Genomic DNA, 19,857 nt, shown 5'->3' on the forward strand with positions numbered 1-19,857 from the left:
CCGCAGAGAAACCCAAGACCGAAACTGAGTGGTGGAACAGGAGGAGGCGTTCCCGTAGTCTGCCCCGCCCAGCGGCCCTCTCCCCGCCCCTCAGCTGCGGCCCCGCCTCTGCCCGCCCTCAGATTCCAGGCCCCGCCCCTCAAGGCAGCAGCCAATCGGGGAGCCGCGAGCCCGGGCCCTCTTCCGGCTGGCCACGCCCCCGCCGGCAGTGACGTGCCCCGCCCTGCAGCCGCGGGATTCAAACTCCCGGAAGCGGCGTCCGCGACTGAGTGTGTGACGGAGTAGACGCGAGCCAGGGGTTTCGCCCACCTCTGCTGCTGGCTGGCCTGAGGGAGGCGACCGCGGAGGTGGTGAGGGGCTGCCAGGGGGCCGGCCGGACTGCGAGGGCGCCGGGGTCGGTGGGCAGATCGAGTCCGCTGGATTCAATCTCTGCCCGCCCCGATAGATGTCCCCTTTCCCTGGCGCTCACTTCGTTCCTGGTACCGGGCTGGGCGCCTCACGACCGTCATCTTTTTGATCCCTCTTTTGGACTCCGAGGTGGGTATTATCATCTCCTTACAGATAGGCGCAGAGAGGCCAAGTAACTTGGCCAAGGTCTTTCGTTAGTATGGCTTTTTTCGGTTAGCAGGCGCTTTCGTGTCTGTTTTACAAACATCTTTAATTTAGAGGTGAGAAAACTAGTGCCTCTTTTTGCAGTTTTCTTTTCCTGTCTGTCTCCCCAAGTGAGATCTTATGTGAGGATTTTTAAACATGTGCCTCCTCTTGTAGAAAACACGGCCCATGAGATGCCTTGTGCAGTTTATTGGATGAAAGTGCTTGTTTGGTCACCTCTTGTCCCGCATGACTAAGGTCACTTCAACCAATCAACCGATAATTTCTGAGCACTTGCTATTATCAGGCTCTGTGGATGGCAAAAAGTTTTCAAAGTGCGACCCCTGAAACAATTATTGAACGATTGAAAAAAATCAAAGGTTAGGTGTGGTTATAACTGGGTACCAGATTGTGCCTGGGATGGGGGTGGGGAGCTGTATCATTTACTAGAGTTCACAGAGGGAAGGCATCTTGAAGAAGATGTGACCGGGTCAGGGAAGTTTTAAATAGTGGAACCGTGTGGATGACTGGAATGGATAATACAGGGAAGGAGGTTGGTTGGAGTAGGTGGGGAGAGCAGAGCAGCCTAGGCTAGAGGCCAGAAGCAGTAGTCATTCACTGCAGGAGTTTCAGTCCAAAGGTCAGGAAGCAAATTTCTGGGGGTTCTTCCAAGGTCTGCTGATCTATATTTCCATCATTCTGTGTCTCAATGACTTGGTAGAAAAGTAATTTTCTGTGGTATCAACTCAGGGTATCAAGTCAACAGTGTGCTGTTAACAGAAGCACATAGGAAAGAACTTCCTGTGGCAGTAGGTTACTGAGACACCACACCCTTCCTTGCATTTGCCTCAACTGATTGGCCTTAGTCTTTCACCTTAAAATGGCAAAAATCTGGGATTAGCCTTTTGACAAGTGGTTTATTCTACTCAGTCTACACTAGTTCTAGTATTTTTAGATGTTCTGATTTCACATGGGGTGACCTTAAAAGTCATTTCCCCACCACCCTATCTAAGACAATCTCCCCTATTTTTACTGGTATCATTTATCACTGTGCTCTGTTCATTTCCTGTATTAGTATTTGTAACAGTTTGAGAATTCATGAATTCGTGTTTGTTTCCTTACTACACTGAAAGCTCCATGACGTCAGGGAACATGTCTTTTTTTGTTTTTTTGAACCAGTTTATACCCAGCATCTATTAGGGTGCTTCGTAAATAATAGGCTCTGTAGTAATTTTATAATGCATTAATGGCCTCATAGTCCTCTTATATTCTTTAATCACACTGCCATTATTTTATCTCAGGATGCATGAGGTGGAAAAATGTTTTTTAACTTCCCTAATTAAGAGCTACTTTTATATACTATTTATATGCATAGTATGTTTCACTATATATTTTCCTCCTAAAGTTTATATTATATACTTGCTTCTAAACTGTCATCTAGTACTGTTAACAGATACCAAGCTGCTCCTTTTGGTGCCTTATTCTTTTTTTTTTTTTTTTTTTTTTGAGGCAGAGTCTCACTCTTTTGCCCAAGGTAGAGTGCCATGGCATCGGCCTAGCTCACAGCAACCTCAAACTCCTGGGCTCAAGCGATCCTACTGCCTCAGCCTCCCGAGTAGCTGGGATTACAGGCATGTGCCACCATGCCCGGCTAAGTTTTTCTATATATATTTTTAGTTGTCCTGCTAATTTCTTTCTATATTTTTTTAGTAGAGACAGGCTCTAGCTCTTGCTCAGGCTGGTCTTAAACTCCTGAGCTCAAGCGATCCTCCCACGTCGGCCTCCCAGAGTGCTAGGATTACAGGCGTGAGCCACCACTCCCGGCCGGTGCCTTATTCTTAATTCCTTTCATTCCTGAATCCCCTGAATATTGTGCGTCTTTTCCTATTAATGTCTCTTCTTGAATTTCCCTCATTTTTTCCCACTGTGCTCTCTCAAATGACTATCAATAGAGATCTGAACTAGGCATACCTTCTAAAACAGAGAACATACCATTATGCTGAGTAGTGACATTTCTTTTTTTCTTTTTTTTTTTTTTTTGAGACAGAGTCTTGTTTTGTTGCCCAGGCTAGAGTGAGTGCCGTGGCGTCAGCCTAGCTCACAGCAACCTCAAACTCCTGGCCTTAAGCGATCCTCCTGCCTCAGCCTCCCAAGTAGCTGGGACTACAGGCATGCGCCACCATGCCCGGTTAACTTTTTTTCTATATATATTTTAGTTGGCCAGATAATTTCTTTCTATTTTTAGTAGAGACAGGGGGGTCTCGCTCTTGCTCAGGCTGGTCTCGAACTCCTGACCTCGAGCGATCCGCCCGCCTCAGCCTCCCAGAGTGCTGGGCTTACAGGCGTGAGCCACCGCACCTGGCCTTGAGTAGTGACATTTCAATGCCTATATACTCAGAATTATACTATTTACCACCAGTTTTTATTCTTGGGTAAAATGTGTGCTTGATTATGACCTACTTCTTTCAGGCTTCTTTCAATGGTTGGGAACCCCTCAATTGTTTTTTAAACAAAACTTGTCTACTGAAGTATAGCACACATACAGAACACTGCACAAAACGTAAGGGTACAAGTTGTCATATTTTTAGCAGGTGAGAACTCCCATTTGTCTACCACTGGTATTTTTTAAAAAATTGTTACACACCTCAGAAGCCTTCCTCAGTGGTTCTCCATACCCCATTGGTTTGGTTCATTTCTGTTTAGAGCAGATAAGTTATTAGACCTGTTTCAACACCTGAGATTTAAATTTTTAAACTCAGATTTATAAAATACAATTGATTTTTATTTTTCCAGACCATTTCAGAGATGTCTACCAGAAGTACCAAAGATTTAATTAAAAGTAAGTGGGTATCAAAGCCTAGTAACTCCAAATCCGAAACTGCATTACAGAGATTCAAGGGAGAAATTGCAGCCTTAAAAACATCAGTGGATGAAATCACGAGCGGAAAAGGAAAGCTGACTGATAAAGAGAGACAAAGGCTTTTGGAGGTAAGTGGTCTTATAACCCTTTAAACTGTAGTAGCTTTCTTAGAAGATGGTGCATGTTATGATTTTTCCTGATGCTACCTTCTTATTCTTGCCACTATTCCTGTCCCAGCCAGTTCATCAGTTTTGGAAAGTGGACTTTGGGTTCGGAATCTTAAATTCCTACTTTGACTTTACAAATTCTTAGACATACTTTAGTCATTACTAACTTCTCTCACTTTTTTTTTTTGTTGAGACAGAGTCTCGCTCTGTTGCCCGGGCTAGAGTGCTGTGGCGCCTGCCTAGCTCACAGCAACCTCAAACTCCTGGGCTTAAGCAATCCTACTGCCTCAGCCTCCTGAGTAGCTGGGACTATAGGCATGTGCCACCATGCCTGGTTAATTTTTTTTCTATATATATTTTAGTTGGCCAGATAATTTCTTTCTATTTTTTTTAGTAGAGACGGGGTCTTGCTCTTGCTCAGGCTGGTCTCGAACTCCTGAGCTCAAACGATCCACCTGCCTCGGCCTCCCAGAGTGCCAGGATTATGGGCGTGAGCCACCGTGCCCGGCCTTCTCTCACTTTTTAAATGTAATTGAGTATGTGTTTTGAGGTTACTATGCTTGTTTTAGAAATAAAGACATCTTCATTAATATGTACCTTCAACACAGTAGTATGGTCTGGTTTTCAGTTATTTAAAACAAAATAGTAACCTAATCTGTCATTCCTCTTTATAATTTAACTTAATTACATGAATATTCTTGCTTAATTTTTGTCATGCTATATTTAATATTATAAAACATGCCAGTTTACTATTTTCACTGTTTGTTTAATTGACAGCATAACTTAGAAGCGTTCTGTTTCCGTGCTGTTTTGGAATACTGTATTATTCATTGATGTGTACTTTAAGGATACTGTGCCATTTTTACATCCCTTTTTTACTGTAGGAGAAGAGAAAATATTTACCAGAAATTATATAATCTGGTTTTTCTGTTCACTAAATGTAAAAAATCAAATCCATTTTCAGAGTGTTAATAGTGATCAGATTTCCTTGTGAATGTTTAAAACCCATTTTGTCATGCATATTGGCTATTTTCCAAGTAATCTTTGTTTTCAGGCTTTTTGAGGTAAAATTATTATAGGTGTTGGCATTTTGTATTCTGTTTGACTATATTTTAGATTCCCTAATTTACAATTTGTTATGGCACAGAGGGTAAGGAAGTTAGGAACTTACTAGAGCTAGAGGGGTTAAAGATTTAATCACAAATTTGGTTTTAATTTATTTTGCAAAAGTGCTTTTATTTATATTTAGAAAATAAATCATCAAAGAGTATATCGTTTGATTTCTTGAAATTCTATATATAGGCATATCGTAAAACTGATTTGTTTTTAACAATGCAAACTGAGGTAAATACTTATTCAAGCATTGAGAGATGAACCGTCACCAATCTATAGACATGAAGGTTATTTTGCAATCTGGAATGGAATCTTATTGCTTCAGAGAGAGAGCTTTCCAGTTCATTTCACTTTGGACAAGCACTGGGTACTTTGTTCTTTTATAATCAGTGAAAACTAACCTTCCCGTAACTTCTATTCATTTATTTTAATTGTGCCCATTAGAGTTATACAGAACAAGTCTACTTTTTATCCAAATTAGCAGTTTATCAGATATTTGAGGAAATCTTGCTTCTGCTCAACTTTTCTGCGGACCAACCTCGTATTCTTCACCTTTTCTAGCTTCTCATCATCCTGAACACTTTGTAGTTTGTCCATATTCTTCCTGAATTATGCACCCAGAATTGAACACAGTGTCCCAAATGTATTCAGGCAAACACAGATTAAAATGTAACAGTGCCATTTTGATCTTTAGCTTTTTCTCACCACCCTTGATAGAGGTGGTTTCTCTCTCTGTCTGTGTCATTCATTTTTTATGTCTCTTAACTACAGCATTTACCACGTTGCATTACAGTATTGGCTGACTTCTCTGTGAGCTATCTGAACGTAGAACCTTGGCTTCCTCTTCTTTTTCGGCCCTGGTATCTAGCGTAATACTGACTTGATATAAGAGAAACACTCCATAAATGCTTGTGGAAGTATCTTGTTTAGCTGGTTGTTTGACCTGGCTTTGTTCTAAGAGTGTTCTTAGTTTATATCTAGAAAATTCGAGTCCTTGAAGCAGAGAGCGAGAAGAATGCTTTTCACCTCACAGAGAAGGACAAAGAAATACAGCGACTCAGAGACCAGCTGAAGGCCAGATACAGCACTACGGCATTGCTTGAACAGCTGGAAGAAAAAACAAAGGAAGGTGAAAGGAGGGAGCAATTGTTGAAATCCTTATCTGAAGAGACAGAAGTATTGAAAAAACAGTTGTCAGCTGCGACCGCAAGACTTGCTGAGCTTGAAAGCAAAGCCAGTACACTTCATTTATCACAGGTGCAAATAATTTCTTTAAATCTAGATTTTTTTTTTCTTTTTGATACCATATGTAATTCTTATGAAGAATGAGTTTGTTAAGACATGCTTTCCAAATGATGAGACAGTATAGTATACTAACAGTCACTTTTCTTGTAGCCCACCCTCTTTTCCATAGGCAAAGATTCCCACACCATTGTTTTGCCCAGTGGAATATTCAGTCAAAGTCCGTTGTGTATCTGTGATAGCTAATAAGATTTTGTTGGGCTCTTATTTCTATAGTTTGTGTCATGAAAATAGTAGGCTTCGCTTTTTTGTTATTTTTCATATTTGAGATATACAATTATAACATCAAGTGTGTTTTTATCTCCTTAGAGGAGATACAGATCAGACCTATGTATACATTTATGTATACTTTCAAAGATAGGCAACTGTTTCTATTGATGAGTTCAAAGAGGTTAAGTTTTTCTAGAGAATTTCCACAAAGCTGAAACTCATGAAACTTTACAGTCAGATTCAAAGTGGCTGACTAAAATCTTTTTTGAAGTTCAAGAATTAGTTTCTTCACTTTTGAACATAAAATACAAATCTTGGTAAGAATTATAATATTTAAAAATGTATTCTTATCATTCTGTGGGCTATCCAGTATTGATCTCGTATTCGTAATCATGTCTATTGCTATAATAAGCAACCTCCAAATCTCAGTGTCTTACACAACAAATGTTTATTTTTCCCTCATGCCACAGTCTAGTGTAGGTTGGCGTGGAGGTGGCTTTGCTCCAGAGTTGTTCAAGTCCAAGTTCCTCCCTACTAGTGGCTCCATCATTCTGTAGGGTGGAGTCCTCCACCAGATCCTCTAATAAACATCTGTGAGATAGAGAGAGCATGTGGAGAATTGCCTAGGAGGGTTCTGGGGCCAAGCCTGGTGTTGCCATATTTCACATCTGCACACATTCCATTGGATTGAATTTAGTCACGTGGACCCACTAACCACAGGGAAGGCTGGGAAACATAGTCTACAGTGTGCCCAAGAAAAAAAGGAAAGGGGTTTAGTGAACCATCACTAACATAGTTTCCCCCTAGAGCACTAAACTGGGAGAAAGAAGGGGGTACATATTAGTGTGAGTGAATAGAACATCTTTGGAGAGAAAAAAATTCTTTTGACCTTCCTTGCCAGTGTTCTCACAAGTCTCTTTCCTTATAGCTGTTGAGAGACTGACATACAGCTTTTTCTGAGTTTCTTGGCCAGCCTGGGTACCTAGCCACCTACTTCCCCTCTTTTTTTCTTCTATGAGGAAATGAAGAAAAAAAAGAAGAAAAAAATTATGTTTTGATTTCCATATAATCTATATGAATTAATAATAACTAATAATATTACTGATACAGAATATAGTTCTAGAAAGAAGTTTTGTCTTTTGTTGGACAATTTAATATTTCCCAGATTTCATGTAAGGAGCCCGGTTCTTTTGTCCTCTTTTGATGAAAACCACTGGGCTATTTATATGGATTAAGGGCTATTCTGGCGATCCTGGGGACCAGAGGACCCCAAGTCAACCTAGATCTGAATTCTCAGGGTTTCTAATCTGCTTAGGAAAGTTCCAGAGAATATTAACTCTGACAGTGGTTACTTCTGGTAACTATCACCTGGCTTTGTGGTTCACCAGCCATGTGCTAGATCTGGATTTGGGGATGACCCTGTGGAGTATAGTACTATATTATGGAACTAAATATAATGAAAAATCTTTTATTGTGAAATATATGATATTAACTAGTATTGGGTTCCTTACAGACTGTGGCTGCAAACTCCTTCAACTCATCAGTGAATAATATTCATGACATAGAAATACAGCTGAAAGATGTAAGTTCATTTCCTTTTTGTTAAGTTATGGGTAAAGAGGACTGATTCATTTATTTTTAAATTTTATGGAAATTGGCAGCATTAGTGCTGTGACTTGAAAAAAATCTATCGTTGAGACAGAAGAACTGAGTGGTTTGTGATTGTCTTCTCAGTCTCTTTCCAGGCATTCAAGAGCCATTTCCTCTAAGCATGGTCTCTTTAGGCTAGAATGCCCCAGAAATCACCCACTGCTACCAAATGCCTCAATAATATACCTCTCCACCTATATCTAATTTGCCCTACTATTTTAGTATAATGTAATTTAATTTACAGTGTTTTTTTCTTTATTCACACTGGATATAATCTTTGGTTTGAAATCCTCTTGGAACTAGGATTTGCTTTCATAGTTTGAAAGGGAGACATGTTCTTTGTACACTCAGTACTCTTTTTCTCTAGAACTTGATATGAAGTTATTTTAGATATATATATGGTAAAGCTGTATTATTTCAAACTTATGTCTTAAATGGGTTGGTGGGTTTTGCTGGGAATTGAATAAATTGAGAGTACAGACTGTTACAGTGTATTTTTTTTAATTTTAATATTAAATACACAAAGTGTAAAGTTCTCGACTTAAGTATTAGGTTAGTAGGTTGGAATTTTGATTCCAGAAATATTCCTGGCATGTCTATCCTGATGTTAGCATGCTCTGAGATTCCTGTTTTATTTAATCTAGTGAGTATCCCTTGAAGTCTGTTTGATCTTCAAATGAAGAACTTAAATCTCTCGAGTTCATAGCAGGGTGCTAAGTACCCTTATCAAAGTGATTTACCTGGAGGTAACTGAAATTTAGAGGAAACATAATTTAAAATAGGTTCTTTGTTGTATATTACACTGAACTTTATCATTCTGTGTATATCAGTAGCTACCCATTAGATGCACATATCTATGAATAATTTACCTTACCTCCTGTGTCCCCACTGTACTTACTCTGCTTCTACCACGCTGGCTTTACAGCTGCTCCTTGAATATACCACCTTTTCTCTTTCTGTTCCCTCTGCCTGGGACATTCTTCCCCAGATATCTTCATGACTCACTCCATACCTCATTCAGATCTTTACTTAAATGTCACTTTCTTGGGGTAGGAGGCCAGGAGAGGGAGCTCCCTAGCCACCTTGTCTGAAATTATAGCATGCAGACAATTCCTATTCCCCTTTTTTGGCCCCTCATCACATATTACTGTTAAACTTAGAATCTATTTTACTTATTTCTCTTATTTAATTGTTGACTCTTCCATTAGAATGTAAGTTATATAAGGGAGGGACTTTGGTGTGTTTCCTTCACTGCTCTATCCTCAGTGTCTAAAACATTTGAAAGAATGGATGGAATCTTGTGAGTTTCTCAAATTTTACTAGCTCTGGTTTTCCCTTTGGAATCTCAGCAAATCTTTGAGACCAGGAAGAAAATTGTAGTTGGAGGACTTAGGGAGCCGGGAAAGGGACATCTCACTCGTAGTCCCTGCACTGGCATATTATTCAGCTTTTGAGAACTCGGCAGTTCAGATTCTGTCACCCCCTAAAGTTCCCACCAAACTTCCTGCAGAAGCTTGTCCACCTATTTTAAGAATCAGTGTTTGTTATGTTTAAAATAAGCCCTAAAAACCTATGTGTATCTTCCTTAAGGCCTAGCTATATCATATCTCAGCTACCATGTAGATCTGTCTGACATTTTGAAATAATTACGTGGAGTTAATGCTATAAATATTGTCAAATGTCAGTCCTTTTAGTATTTAAGAATTATTTTAGTACAAACTATATCAAACCAAAGGCAGGACCTGGTGCCTCATACCTGTAATCCTAGCACTTTGAGAGGCTGAGGCAGGAGGATCACTTGAGCCCAGGAATTGGAAGCTGCAGTGAGCTATGATGACACCACTGCACTCTAGCCTGGGCAACAGAGCGGGACCCTGTCTCAAACAAAAAAAAAAAAAAAGGGAACAAACTACATCAAACCAAATAGCCACAAGGCAGTTTTAATAGGCATTTCTTGCTCTTAATTTTAAACATCTGATTTTTTAAAATTATTTTGTCTGAAAAAATCAAATTAAAAGAAAAGTTACAAGAATGAGAGTGGTACACATAACACCCATATGCCCTTTACCAAAATGCAACCATTGTTCATATTTTGCATTCTGTTTTTCTCTTTCAACCCCCACCCACAACCATACACACTTTGTATTTTTTCTGAACCATTTGAGGGTGAGTTGCACATATCCACAGCCCTCTAAACCTATGTACTTCAATGTGTATTTCCTAAGAATGAGGATACTCTCATCCACATCTATAGCTCAGATAGCAACTCAAATAAATTTAGCATGGACACAATACTTCTATGTAATCTACCATCCCTGTTGCAGTTTTGCCGATTGACCCATGGTTTTTATTCTTCCAATACAGGCTAACATTGTAATCTATGTTGGGATTTTTGCCCACAGAATATTTAGTGGATCTCTGTCAAACCAGGAGGAAGAGCTTTAGTAGCATTCCCCAGGGCTTCTCTTGTACCCATTCTTGTTCTACGTATTTATTAACAAATTGGATGAAAATGTTAAACATATGCCTAACAAATGTGTAGATGATACAAAGCTGGAAAGGATAACTAATGTAATGATGACTCTAAAGATTCAAAGCTAGTAATATCAACATTTATGATAGCTGTCAAGTCTACTCATTGATACTATTAGGAAAGGGCAGATGGATACAGAGTCAGTGAGAAGAGGTGGGGAGTAAAGATATGTTTACTTTATTGGGGTAACATCGCCATCATGTGGTCTTTTAGAATATTGCCTCTTAAATCTTTTTTTTTTTTTTTTGAGACAGAGTCTTGCTCTGTTGCCGGGGCTAGAGTGCCGTGGCATCATCATAGCTTACTGCAACCTCAAGCTCCTGGGCTCAAGCAATCCTGCTGCTGGGACTGTAGGCACGAGCCACTGTGCCTGGCTAATTTTTCTATTTTTAGTAGAGACGGAGTCTTTCTCTTGCTCACGCTGGTCTCAAACTTCTGACCTCAAGTGATCCTCCCAGCTGGGCCTCCCAGAGTGCTAGGATTACAGGCCTGAGCTTCCGTCCCCAGCCTGCTTCTTAAATCTTAAACTAACATGGATTTTTGTTTTTCATGCTTAAGTAACGTATGGATAAGTTCTTTGAAAAGATAAAAAAGAATTCATGACTATCCAAAGTTGACTTAAATTATTTGTATGGAAGTACTTTTTAAATGTGAACAAATGTAAAATTTGGTATAAAATTAGGTATTTTTGATATCTAATACACTATAATTTCTAGGTATTTGGATATATACGTATTCTGTGAGTCATACAATGCTACCTGTCTTGTCAACTAAATTTGAGTCTGAACCTGAGGTTCTCATGAGTCCTTTCTTTTGAAAGATGCATAGGGTATGAATAAGAACCTCACTGGGGATGGCAGGAGATCGAATAAGAGTATGACTACTGCAGCCTATTTTGAGATAGCCACGAATCCTAGCATCCTCTCAACTATACTAAGTTTGCTATAAGTTCACGGTCAAAATGTTAATATTCATATTTATTTGAGGCCATGGCTTTTAACTTGAACGTGCCCTGCTTTCAGTAGCAGGACTGTCACCTCCCCTGGCAAAATTGAGGGTGGTAGGTGTGGGGTAGGGGGTAGTATGTACTTGCTGGGGATGGCTGGGATGCCCTGACATTCTTTTTTGCTTTGACTTTGACTGAATTCCAAGGATCAAGAGGTTAAGAACATTGAGTTAGGACCAGAGGATATGTGAATTTGTCCTAGTTAACACTATCAATAGAATTTTTTTATCTTAGAAAAAAAAGATTTCTTATATTTCACCTTGTTTTATCCACTAAAGTTAATGTAGCTTCTTATGTATTTGCTGATGTCTTGTCACAGATAAGGTGGTGTGATCTGCGGATGATACAGATGTGATTTATAAGATTTTGAACCTTATGCTGGGTAGCCTGGGAGGCCCTCAGAGCATATCCAGTTTTTTGAGAGAAAAGTGTGATTGAAATGAAAAACTAGTACTAACAGTGACAGTAACGTGAATCACCTTTCTCTAACCTGCTCACTTAAGCAGACACTGCCGATTTTATTAATATTCTCCCGTCATCCAAATAATTTCTTTTGTGTATATATTATACCCAAAAGGTGAGAGTCCTCAGAAGAGAAAAATCTACCACTTTAAAGAGCTTATTGTCTGTTTGAAAGAAGCAACAAATACACATAAAAAGCTGAAGATAACTGGTCAAAGAAAAATCATTTTTTAAAATAAGTAGACATTTATTTAAGTCCTGAGTTAATAGGTACTACATTAGTTTCCTAGGGCTGCCATAACAAATGATGACAGACTTGGTGGCTTAAAACAACAGAAATTAGAAGTCCTCAATGAAGGTGCCAGCAGCACATGCTGCCTCAAGGCTCTAAGGAAAAGTCCTTCCTTGCCCCTTCTAGATTCTGGGAACTCCAGGCATCTGTGGCTTGTAGCAGCCAGCCAGTCTCCGCCTGTGTCTTTACATGGCCTTCTGTCTAGATGTATATCTGTCCTCTCCTCCTCTTATAAGGACACTAGTCGTTGGATTTAGGGCTCACCTTACCCTAGTATGGCCTCATTTTAACTAAATGTATCTGCAAAGACCCTATTTCCAAATAAGGTCATGTTCTGAGGTTTCAAGTAAGCATGAATTTTGGGGGACACTGTTGAAGTCACTACAGGTACAAAAGCCCTATACAAACATGTGAGTGACCCCAGTTTAGGGCTTTTAATTGGGTTATAAAAGATGATATGAAGGATGAAAATTGGTGATAAAGAGAGAAGGTGGCTGTTTAAGTTTGATCCTCTGGGAAGCAGACGCTGAGATGATGTTGGGAGTACAAATGGTTTATCAGGGAGCAAGATCTGGGCAAGGAAGAAGGAAACAGGAATGGGCCATCAGACCGTGATGAAAACCTGACAGAATCTCTGTCAGCCCGTGGAGGGCTCCAGAGCAGAGTTCCATGTTGGGCAGAAATAGCCAGGCCCTTGTTCAGTTTTGGCTGGGGCCACCGAGCTGCGCCCAACAGCTGAGAGAAACTTGAAGGGGTTAACAGCTGGAGGCTGCCTGCTACCACTCCACCTGCAGCAGGGCAGAGCTCTTTCTTGAAGGGGAATCTGAACGGCTAATCTCTACGTCTGCCACACCAGGCATTGTAGTTCACAGAGAATGACACACACACACAAAGCAAGGTGTGTATTGGAAAATGCAAACAAATGAACTTAATCCCATGTAAACTATGTCTTTGCCATGTCGTCATGTATTCTGAAGGTGTGTGACATACTTGCCCATAATTATTCTATGAGCCATAAGAGTTTTTATGTGTTGGAAAAGACTAAACCAGGTGGACTCCCTTGCCCATTTTAAGATTTTGGTTTTTATTTTACTGTTGATTTCCTGTCATCTTCACATTAAGGCGCTGGAGAAAAATCAGCAGTGGCTTGTGTATGATCAGCAGCGAGAGGTCTACGTGAAAGGACTTTTGGCAAAGATCTTTGAGTTGGAAAAGAAAACGGAAACAGCTGCTCATTCACTCCCACAGCAGACAAAAAAGGCTGAATCAGAAGGTACTGACTGGTGTAAAAATGTTCTTTTGGCATAGGCCTGACATTTTCCAAAAGGAGTGATTCATCAAATTTAGATTTTTATAGATATGTGCTAGAAAGTGAAATAATAGTAAGTCTTCTAGCACTGAAGTAAGAAATATCATTTTTGCAAGTTTCATTTCCAGATATGCTCAGATAAAAGGAGGGGACAAGACACAGGTTAAAGGGTCATCTTTGGCAGCTCTGGAGTCACATTAAATTTTTTTCACCCATGAATGTCCTTCCCCTCTTTCAAAGTTCTTCTCCAACTTTTATTTCCCCCAGAGCTGGCCTTGTCACCACTTCTCTTTTTATTTTGCTTCCCTTTAGCACTTATTTCTATCAATTCCAGGAGAAAGAATACATTTTATAGACGATTCTTCAGTCATTTGAACCTCACTATAGAATGAGGTACAGTTTCTTATCATGACGCTGTCTTTTTGCCAAGATCTTTGCAATTTACCTAACATTGATCTCAATGGAGTTTCACAGCAACCCTAAAAGGTGGCAGGAAAGGTCCTCATTCACATTTCACAGATGAAGAAGTAGAGTCAGCAATTCTAGAGGGCAAGCTAAGAAAAAAAGAGAAACCCTCTTAATCACTCTTAAAAGACTGACAGAGCAGAAAAGGAGGGGACCAAAGCCTTGAATTATATAAAGAGGAGGCTGAAGAAATGGGAATAAGACTCATAATCTTGGAGCATCACATTTGAATATTTAAAATTAAACTAATGCTAAAAAGAAAATACAAAGGGAATGTCTCTAGGCGATTCAAAGCTGTTTAGCCCTAATAAGACAAAGTTAGTACTATGGTGCCTTTATATGTTTATTACACATAAAAGCGGAATTTTAGTTATGGGCTAAGTCTTGTTTTTTCTTTGGTAATATAGTTTTCTTTCTCTCTGTTTTATTAGAATAATATAAGCACTTGTTAAAATAATATAATAGTAGAGAAGGGCCGTGCCCCACCTTTTCTATCCCAGTCTCTGTTTCCTCCTCCCATCAGCACAGCTGCTCTTAATATTTCTATTTTTAATTTTGGTAATTATCTCCATATCTGTAAATAATGAGCTCATGTCCCTGTTGGTCTTCTTTAGACATTTGTGGCTTTCCCTCCATACAGAATAGTTATAGTACTGTTTTTAGTTCTTCAATTTGAGAGTTTTGTAACTTCAAATGATGTCCCTGAACTTCTGTTTCTTATTCCATCAAATAGCAAGTGTAGTCTGACTATCTCTGACTCTCCATGTTGTGAGCTGAGGAAATAGTGTGACCTCATTCAGAGGAACATGTTTGATGTTTCCCTGTTCAGGAATATTGCCTATTTTATAAGATGAGTCGCGCCATAATGTTGTTTGTCACAGGTTATCTTCAAGAAGAGAAGCAAAAATACTACACCCATCTCTTGGCAAATGCCAAAAAAGATCTTGAGGTTGAACGACAAACCGTAACTCAGTTGAGTTTTGAACTTAGTGAATTTCGAAGAAAATATGAAGAAACCCAAAAAGAAGTTCAAGATTTAAATCAACTGTTGTGTTCCCAAAGAAAGGCAGATGTACAACATCTGGAAGATGATAGGCATAAAACAGAGAAAATACAAAGACTCAAGGAGGAGAATGATACTGCTCGGGGAAAACTTGAAAAAGAGAAGAAGAGATCTGAAGAGCTCTTATCTCAGGTAAGCTTACCCAGTAAGGTTGTCCATGATTCATCACTCAAAGTGTGCACTGAACACTTACTAAGTGCCGGAGACTATTTTAACCACTGGAGAACCAGCAAGGAACAAACCAAGTTTCTGCCCCCTCGTGGGAGCAGAATTTATATTCTGAATGGAAACTGACCATAAATAAGTACCTAAATAAACAAGTAAATTAAAGAAAACGCAACATGGTGGTCTGACAAAGGAAATTGGGGGCCGGTGGAGGCCTCTCTGAGGAGATGGTATTTGGACAAAGACCTGATGACAGGAAGGATCCAGTGAGGTGGGTGACTTTCTGTGGGAATTTCTCTCAGCAGAGGAAATCATACGGGCTCTGAGAGAGAAGGTGCTAGGTCCATGTGAGAAGCCAAAAGAAGATGTGAAGTAATGGGAGGAACCAAAGCTGATTCCTAGGCCAGCATCTTGACTGTAATGATACTGTGCTTAAGTGAATTCACGTGTCACCTTCCATGTTCTCTTTATAGTCACAACTTTATTCTAGTAATGTTGGAGTTACTAAGTTAGGATTATTAGAATTGAATACTACTTTGACAGAACTCATTAATTTAGATTTTGCCTGGCAGAATGGAGTAATGGAAAGAACACTGTTCGGAGTCCATGCCTGGTCCATGCCTGGTCCATGCTCCAGTCCAGGATACGCAGCCTTTGGCAAATCAGTAGCTCCACTGACTCCCAGGTTATTCACTTGTCCAGTTAACAGTAAGCCCTGCTTGCCTCATAGGGCTTTTGTGAGGGTCAATTGAGAGAATGTAAAGTGCTTTGTAAGCTAAGCAAGGTCAATGTTAGTTACTGCTACTAAAATAATAGTAATTCACAAAATCCTCCAGAAGTTGAGAGTGGTGTCGGGGGCAGTTAACAGTCTGTCACATTTGCCTTCTCAGTCATTACCACTCTCATTTCTGTCTGCGGGTGTGATCAGTGATATTGGAGAAAGCTGAAGCAGAAATAATTAAATTTTGTGCCAACTCTGTGGCCAAGGGCAAGGCACTGCCAGCTCTGTCACTCCACTCAGAAATTCCAGTAGATGTGAGGGTCTCCAGGAAGGCGGGTGTGGCCTGGGCAGAGCCCGGTGCTGTTTATCAGCCTTGTGTCTGTGCCTCGGGGACTCCCAGCCAGGTGGTGCTGCTCAGCCGCTAGCATGGAGAGCCACCAAATGACCAGCTGACTAGCAGGTGGTGGTGTCCTGGTTAGAGATGTGACACTTGTGATGTGAGCTTTTCATGCATCCTGGTTCAAGCCATAAAAGGTTGATGTGACAACGCTGGCTCTCTTTACATCCTGCAGGTCCAGTTTCTTTACACGTCTCTGCTAAGGCAGCAAGAGGAACAAACACGGGTAGCTCTGTTGGAACAACAGGTACTCCTTGGGGTTGATTCTACACTCAATTTGGTCTGCTAGAAAATGGAATTTTTCCTCTTGTTTATACTCTTCTGTGGAGAACCATTTGAAAGTTATGAAACGTGTTTTTAAAAGACTTTAACAAAAAATATTTAAAGATATTTAAAGATATCTGTGTTAGCTGTATATTCCTGTTATTGTCTTTAGGCTAAACCAGATTCTTTGAGGAATGATGACAATTTTCTTGACAGGGAAACGTTGGCCTTGGCAAGTTTTGCTCTTCCCCAATGGTGTAGTTCCTACTGTAGCCTAGTAGGATCTCCTCCTAATAGGCCTACCTGATACCTTCAAGCAGAACACAGACAGACACCATTCATTCTCAGAATGTAGGGCAGAAATTCTTAGTATATTTCAAACCAGGGATGGCCATCATTTTCCCTTCTCCTTCTTCCCCCTCCAAAAAAGAGGGATGGGGAGGAATAAATCTAACCAGCAACTTCTTAAGGGGCTCTTCACTCACCTGTACCTCTGCATTGGCCTTGCTCCTTGGATAAACCAAATCCTCAGCCATAAGCTTCTTCATTTATTAACATCTCATAGTGCTCAGATGAATTCTTACTATGATGGTACAACACATGTTTTCTTCTTGTGCTAATAAAAAAATGTAAGCATCCAGTCAAGAGAACCAGAGAGTATATACAACTGTAATTTTCTTGTCCTGGGCATTTTCCAGATGCAGGCATGTGCTTTAGACTTTGAAAATGAAAAACTTGACCGTCAAAATATGCAGCATCAGTTGCATGTAATCCTTAAGGAGCTCCGAAAAGCAAGAAGTCAGATAACACAGTTAGAATCCTTGGTGAGTCTGGAATGCTTAAACTAAAATTGCTCTTTCTGCCATCTTTCCATTTATATAGTATATCAAGTCAGTTCCCAAACTAGAAGGATACAGCTTAAAGAACAGCTAGCTATATCTCAAATCAGTAGGCAGAGCCCCTGCCTCATTTGAAGCCACTGCCCTTTGAGCATCAATTCAGAGCACTAGAAAGAGGGACATTGTGTACCTCTCGGTGATGATTATATCACTGGTGTCCGGCATCATCTCCCCACCTAGCCCAGTTACGATCCTAGAGGCAATAAACAGTGCCTCTGATTATTGCCTGCCTGGGGGAGAGAAGTCATAGAATCCAGAACTGAAATTGTCTTTTTCTATTAAAAAAGAAAGAAATGCTGTTTTTAGGGATAATGGAATATTATGGAGAAACCCAGCTTTGGCTACACAGATTCTTTGACAGCACACAGCTCTATTCTTTAGTATGTCATTGATTTTGCCCATTTACAATATTTGAAATCAAAATGTGTAATTCATTTTTATTATTGACTGTTTTCCAAAGCATAGGAAGCCAGAGCGTATGTAAAAGAATTTGACATTTTCCTGTGCTTTTCTTTGTTCCTGTTGTCCACCACCTTCACAGTGTGCTATAAAATACTCATTTTTAAGTCTTATTAACTAAGTTCTCACAAAAAAAAAAACATGAAAAAGGAAAGTCTCAAAGGTATTATAAAATATCTTAGTCATTTCTGTGTATAACCTGCTCGATCTGCTAAAATTCTTTTTGCTGCCCTTAATTCCATGTAGTTCTTTATTGCTGAAGTTGCCCCTGTTTTACCAAACTAGCAAATTTAGTCAGCTTTGCACACAGACCTACCTTCCTTTTGGCCCTAAGCGTCTTAATAAAACCTATCCATATAAACACCCCACTCCAGGACTTCCCAGGTAAGTTGGGTAATTACAGTAATTATCTGGGTAATTCATAAACACCTCATATATTACCACCATGATACGGATGAGAAGGGGTTCAAAAGAAAATCAGTCTGCAGGGTTGAAACAGCTAGAGTATCCGTGAAACAGTTAAAATTGCTGAACAATGGGGCCGTATTTACAAACGGTGTTGATTTGGAATTTGTTTTGCAGAAGCAGCTTCATGAATTTGCCCTCGCAGAGCCATTAGTTGCTTTCCAGGGAGAGAATGAAAACAGAGTGAAAGTTGCTTCCCCAAGAAGCCCCACTGCTGCACTCAACGAAAGCCTGGTGGAGTGTCCCAAGTGCAATATGCAGTATCCAGCCACGGAACATCGAGATCTGCTTGTCCATGTGGAATACTGTTCAAAGTAGCACAGTAATTATCCTTTGTTTTTGTGTCAAAAGATTTAATACTGTATCTTATGCTCGCTTATGGACATTTTGAATTGTGTATTTCTCCTTCTGTATAAGAAACTGCCTGTCTGCCTTTGACACTCTGGCATACGAGCGCATCATTGGATTTTTTATTCTGCTTTGCATTTTCCTGGGCAGTGATACCTCCCTGAGATGATTCATCATCAGGCTGCAATGACAGAATGTGGTGAGCAACTGTGTACTGAAGCGACTCACATTTTGCACTGTTAAAGTACTTGATGAAGAAAAGATAGTTCAGGTTATTGCTTATGGGTTACTGCATAGGCAAGCAAATATTTTATGTTTTGTGGCTTTTAAAAAATCAAGTAATTAACCAAGAATTTTACTGTGTTCGCATTTTTTTATTCAAGCACTTAGTAAACCTACAATTCTGATTCTGATGTCCGTTGTTCAAAGGTGATGATACTATTTGCATTTTGTTTTCCTTGCTATTGTAGAACGGTTAAGAGAAAAGTTGGGAATTTTCTTGATCTTTACTGCTGCTTACTGTTGAAACTAAGGCCAGCTATGTTCTAAGCACAAAGCATATTGTATTTGAGCAATACTCTTAAGTAGCCATACACAATGTTTTCTCTCATATTATCTGGCTATCACTTTAACTTGAATTTCATTAACACATGTCAGTTAGCTAAAGTTGTTAAAATGAGTTTTAACAAAACCAGCTACCCTCTTGTTTGGTTTACAGTATTCTATTTATTTTTGGCACTCTTAAAGCTGGGCAATGTCATTATCAGGTATTTGTTTATCTGAGTAGATATTTTTGTACATGCTTTGTGTAAACCAAAAATTTTTTTATTTTTTCATGTTTTCTAACATGCTTAACACTGGGCTACTGTTAGTAATATAAAGGAGAAAAGAATAAAATTATTTGATGTTTTAATATGTCTACTGTATGTGTATATACATAGATATTTTAGGATTTCTACGCCAAGAGGAGTGTCGGGGGCTACAGGCAACTCTATGATCCTCAGGGGCAGGCAGTGTCCTGATACATGCGTGGCTTATCCCAGAGTAAATTTTAGAGTGAGGGCAGCCACCTCCCAAACAGCCTCTGGCAATGTCGCTGACCACGCGGGGCGGCAA

The 19,857-nt window shown here is 39.8% G+C and overlaps 1 protein-coding gene across 1 annotated transcript; it reads left to right on the forward strand.

The window, feature by feature from the left end:
- Nucleotides 1-240: 240 nt before the first annotated feature.
- On the forward strand, nt 241-19,654 carry CEP55 (centrosomal protein 55). Its single transcript, XM_069460642.1, has 9 exons — nt 241-537; nt 3,385-3,579; nt 5,713-5,988; nt 7,757-7,825; nt 13,309-13,459; nt 14,842-15,155; nt 16,482-16,553; nt 17,269-17,394; nt 18,511-19,654. Exons 2-9 carry the CDS (start codon nt 3,397-3,399, stop codon nt 18,709-18,711), a joined length of 1,392 nt encoding a protein of 463 aa, XP_069316743.1. The 5' UTR covers nt 241-537; nt 3,385-3,396; the 3' UTR covers nt 18,712-19,654.
- Nucleotides 19,655-19,857: the final 203 nt, after the last annotated feature.

Source organism: Eulemur rufifrons, chromosome 28 (assembly GCF_041146395.1).
Source record: "Eulemur rufifrons isolate Redbay chromosome 28, OSU_ERuf_1, whole genome shotgun sequence".
NCBI lineage: Eukaryota > Metazoa > Chordata > Mammalia > Primates > Lemuridae > Eulemur > Eulemur rufifrons.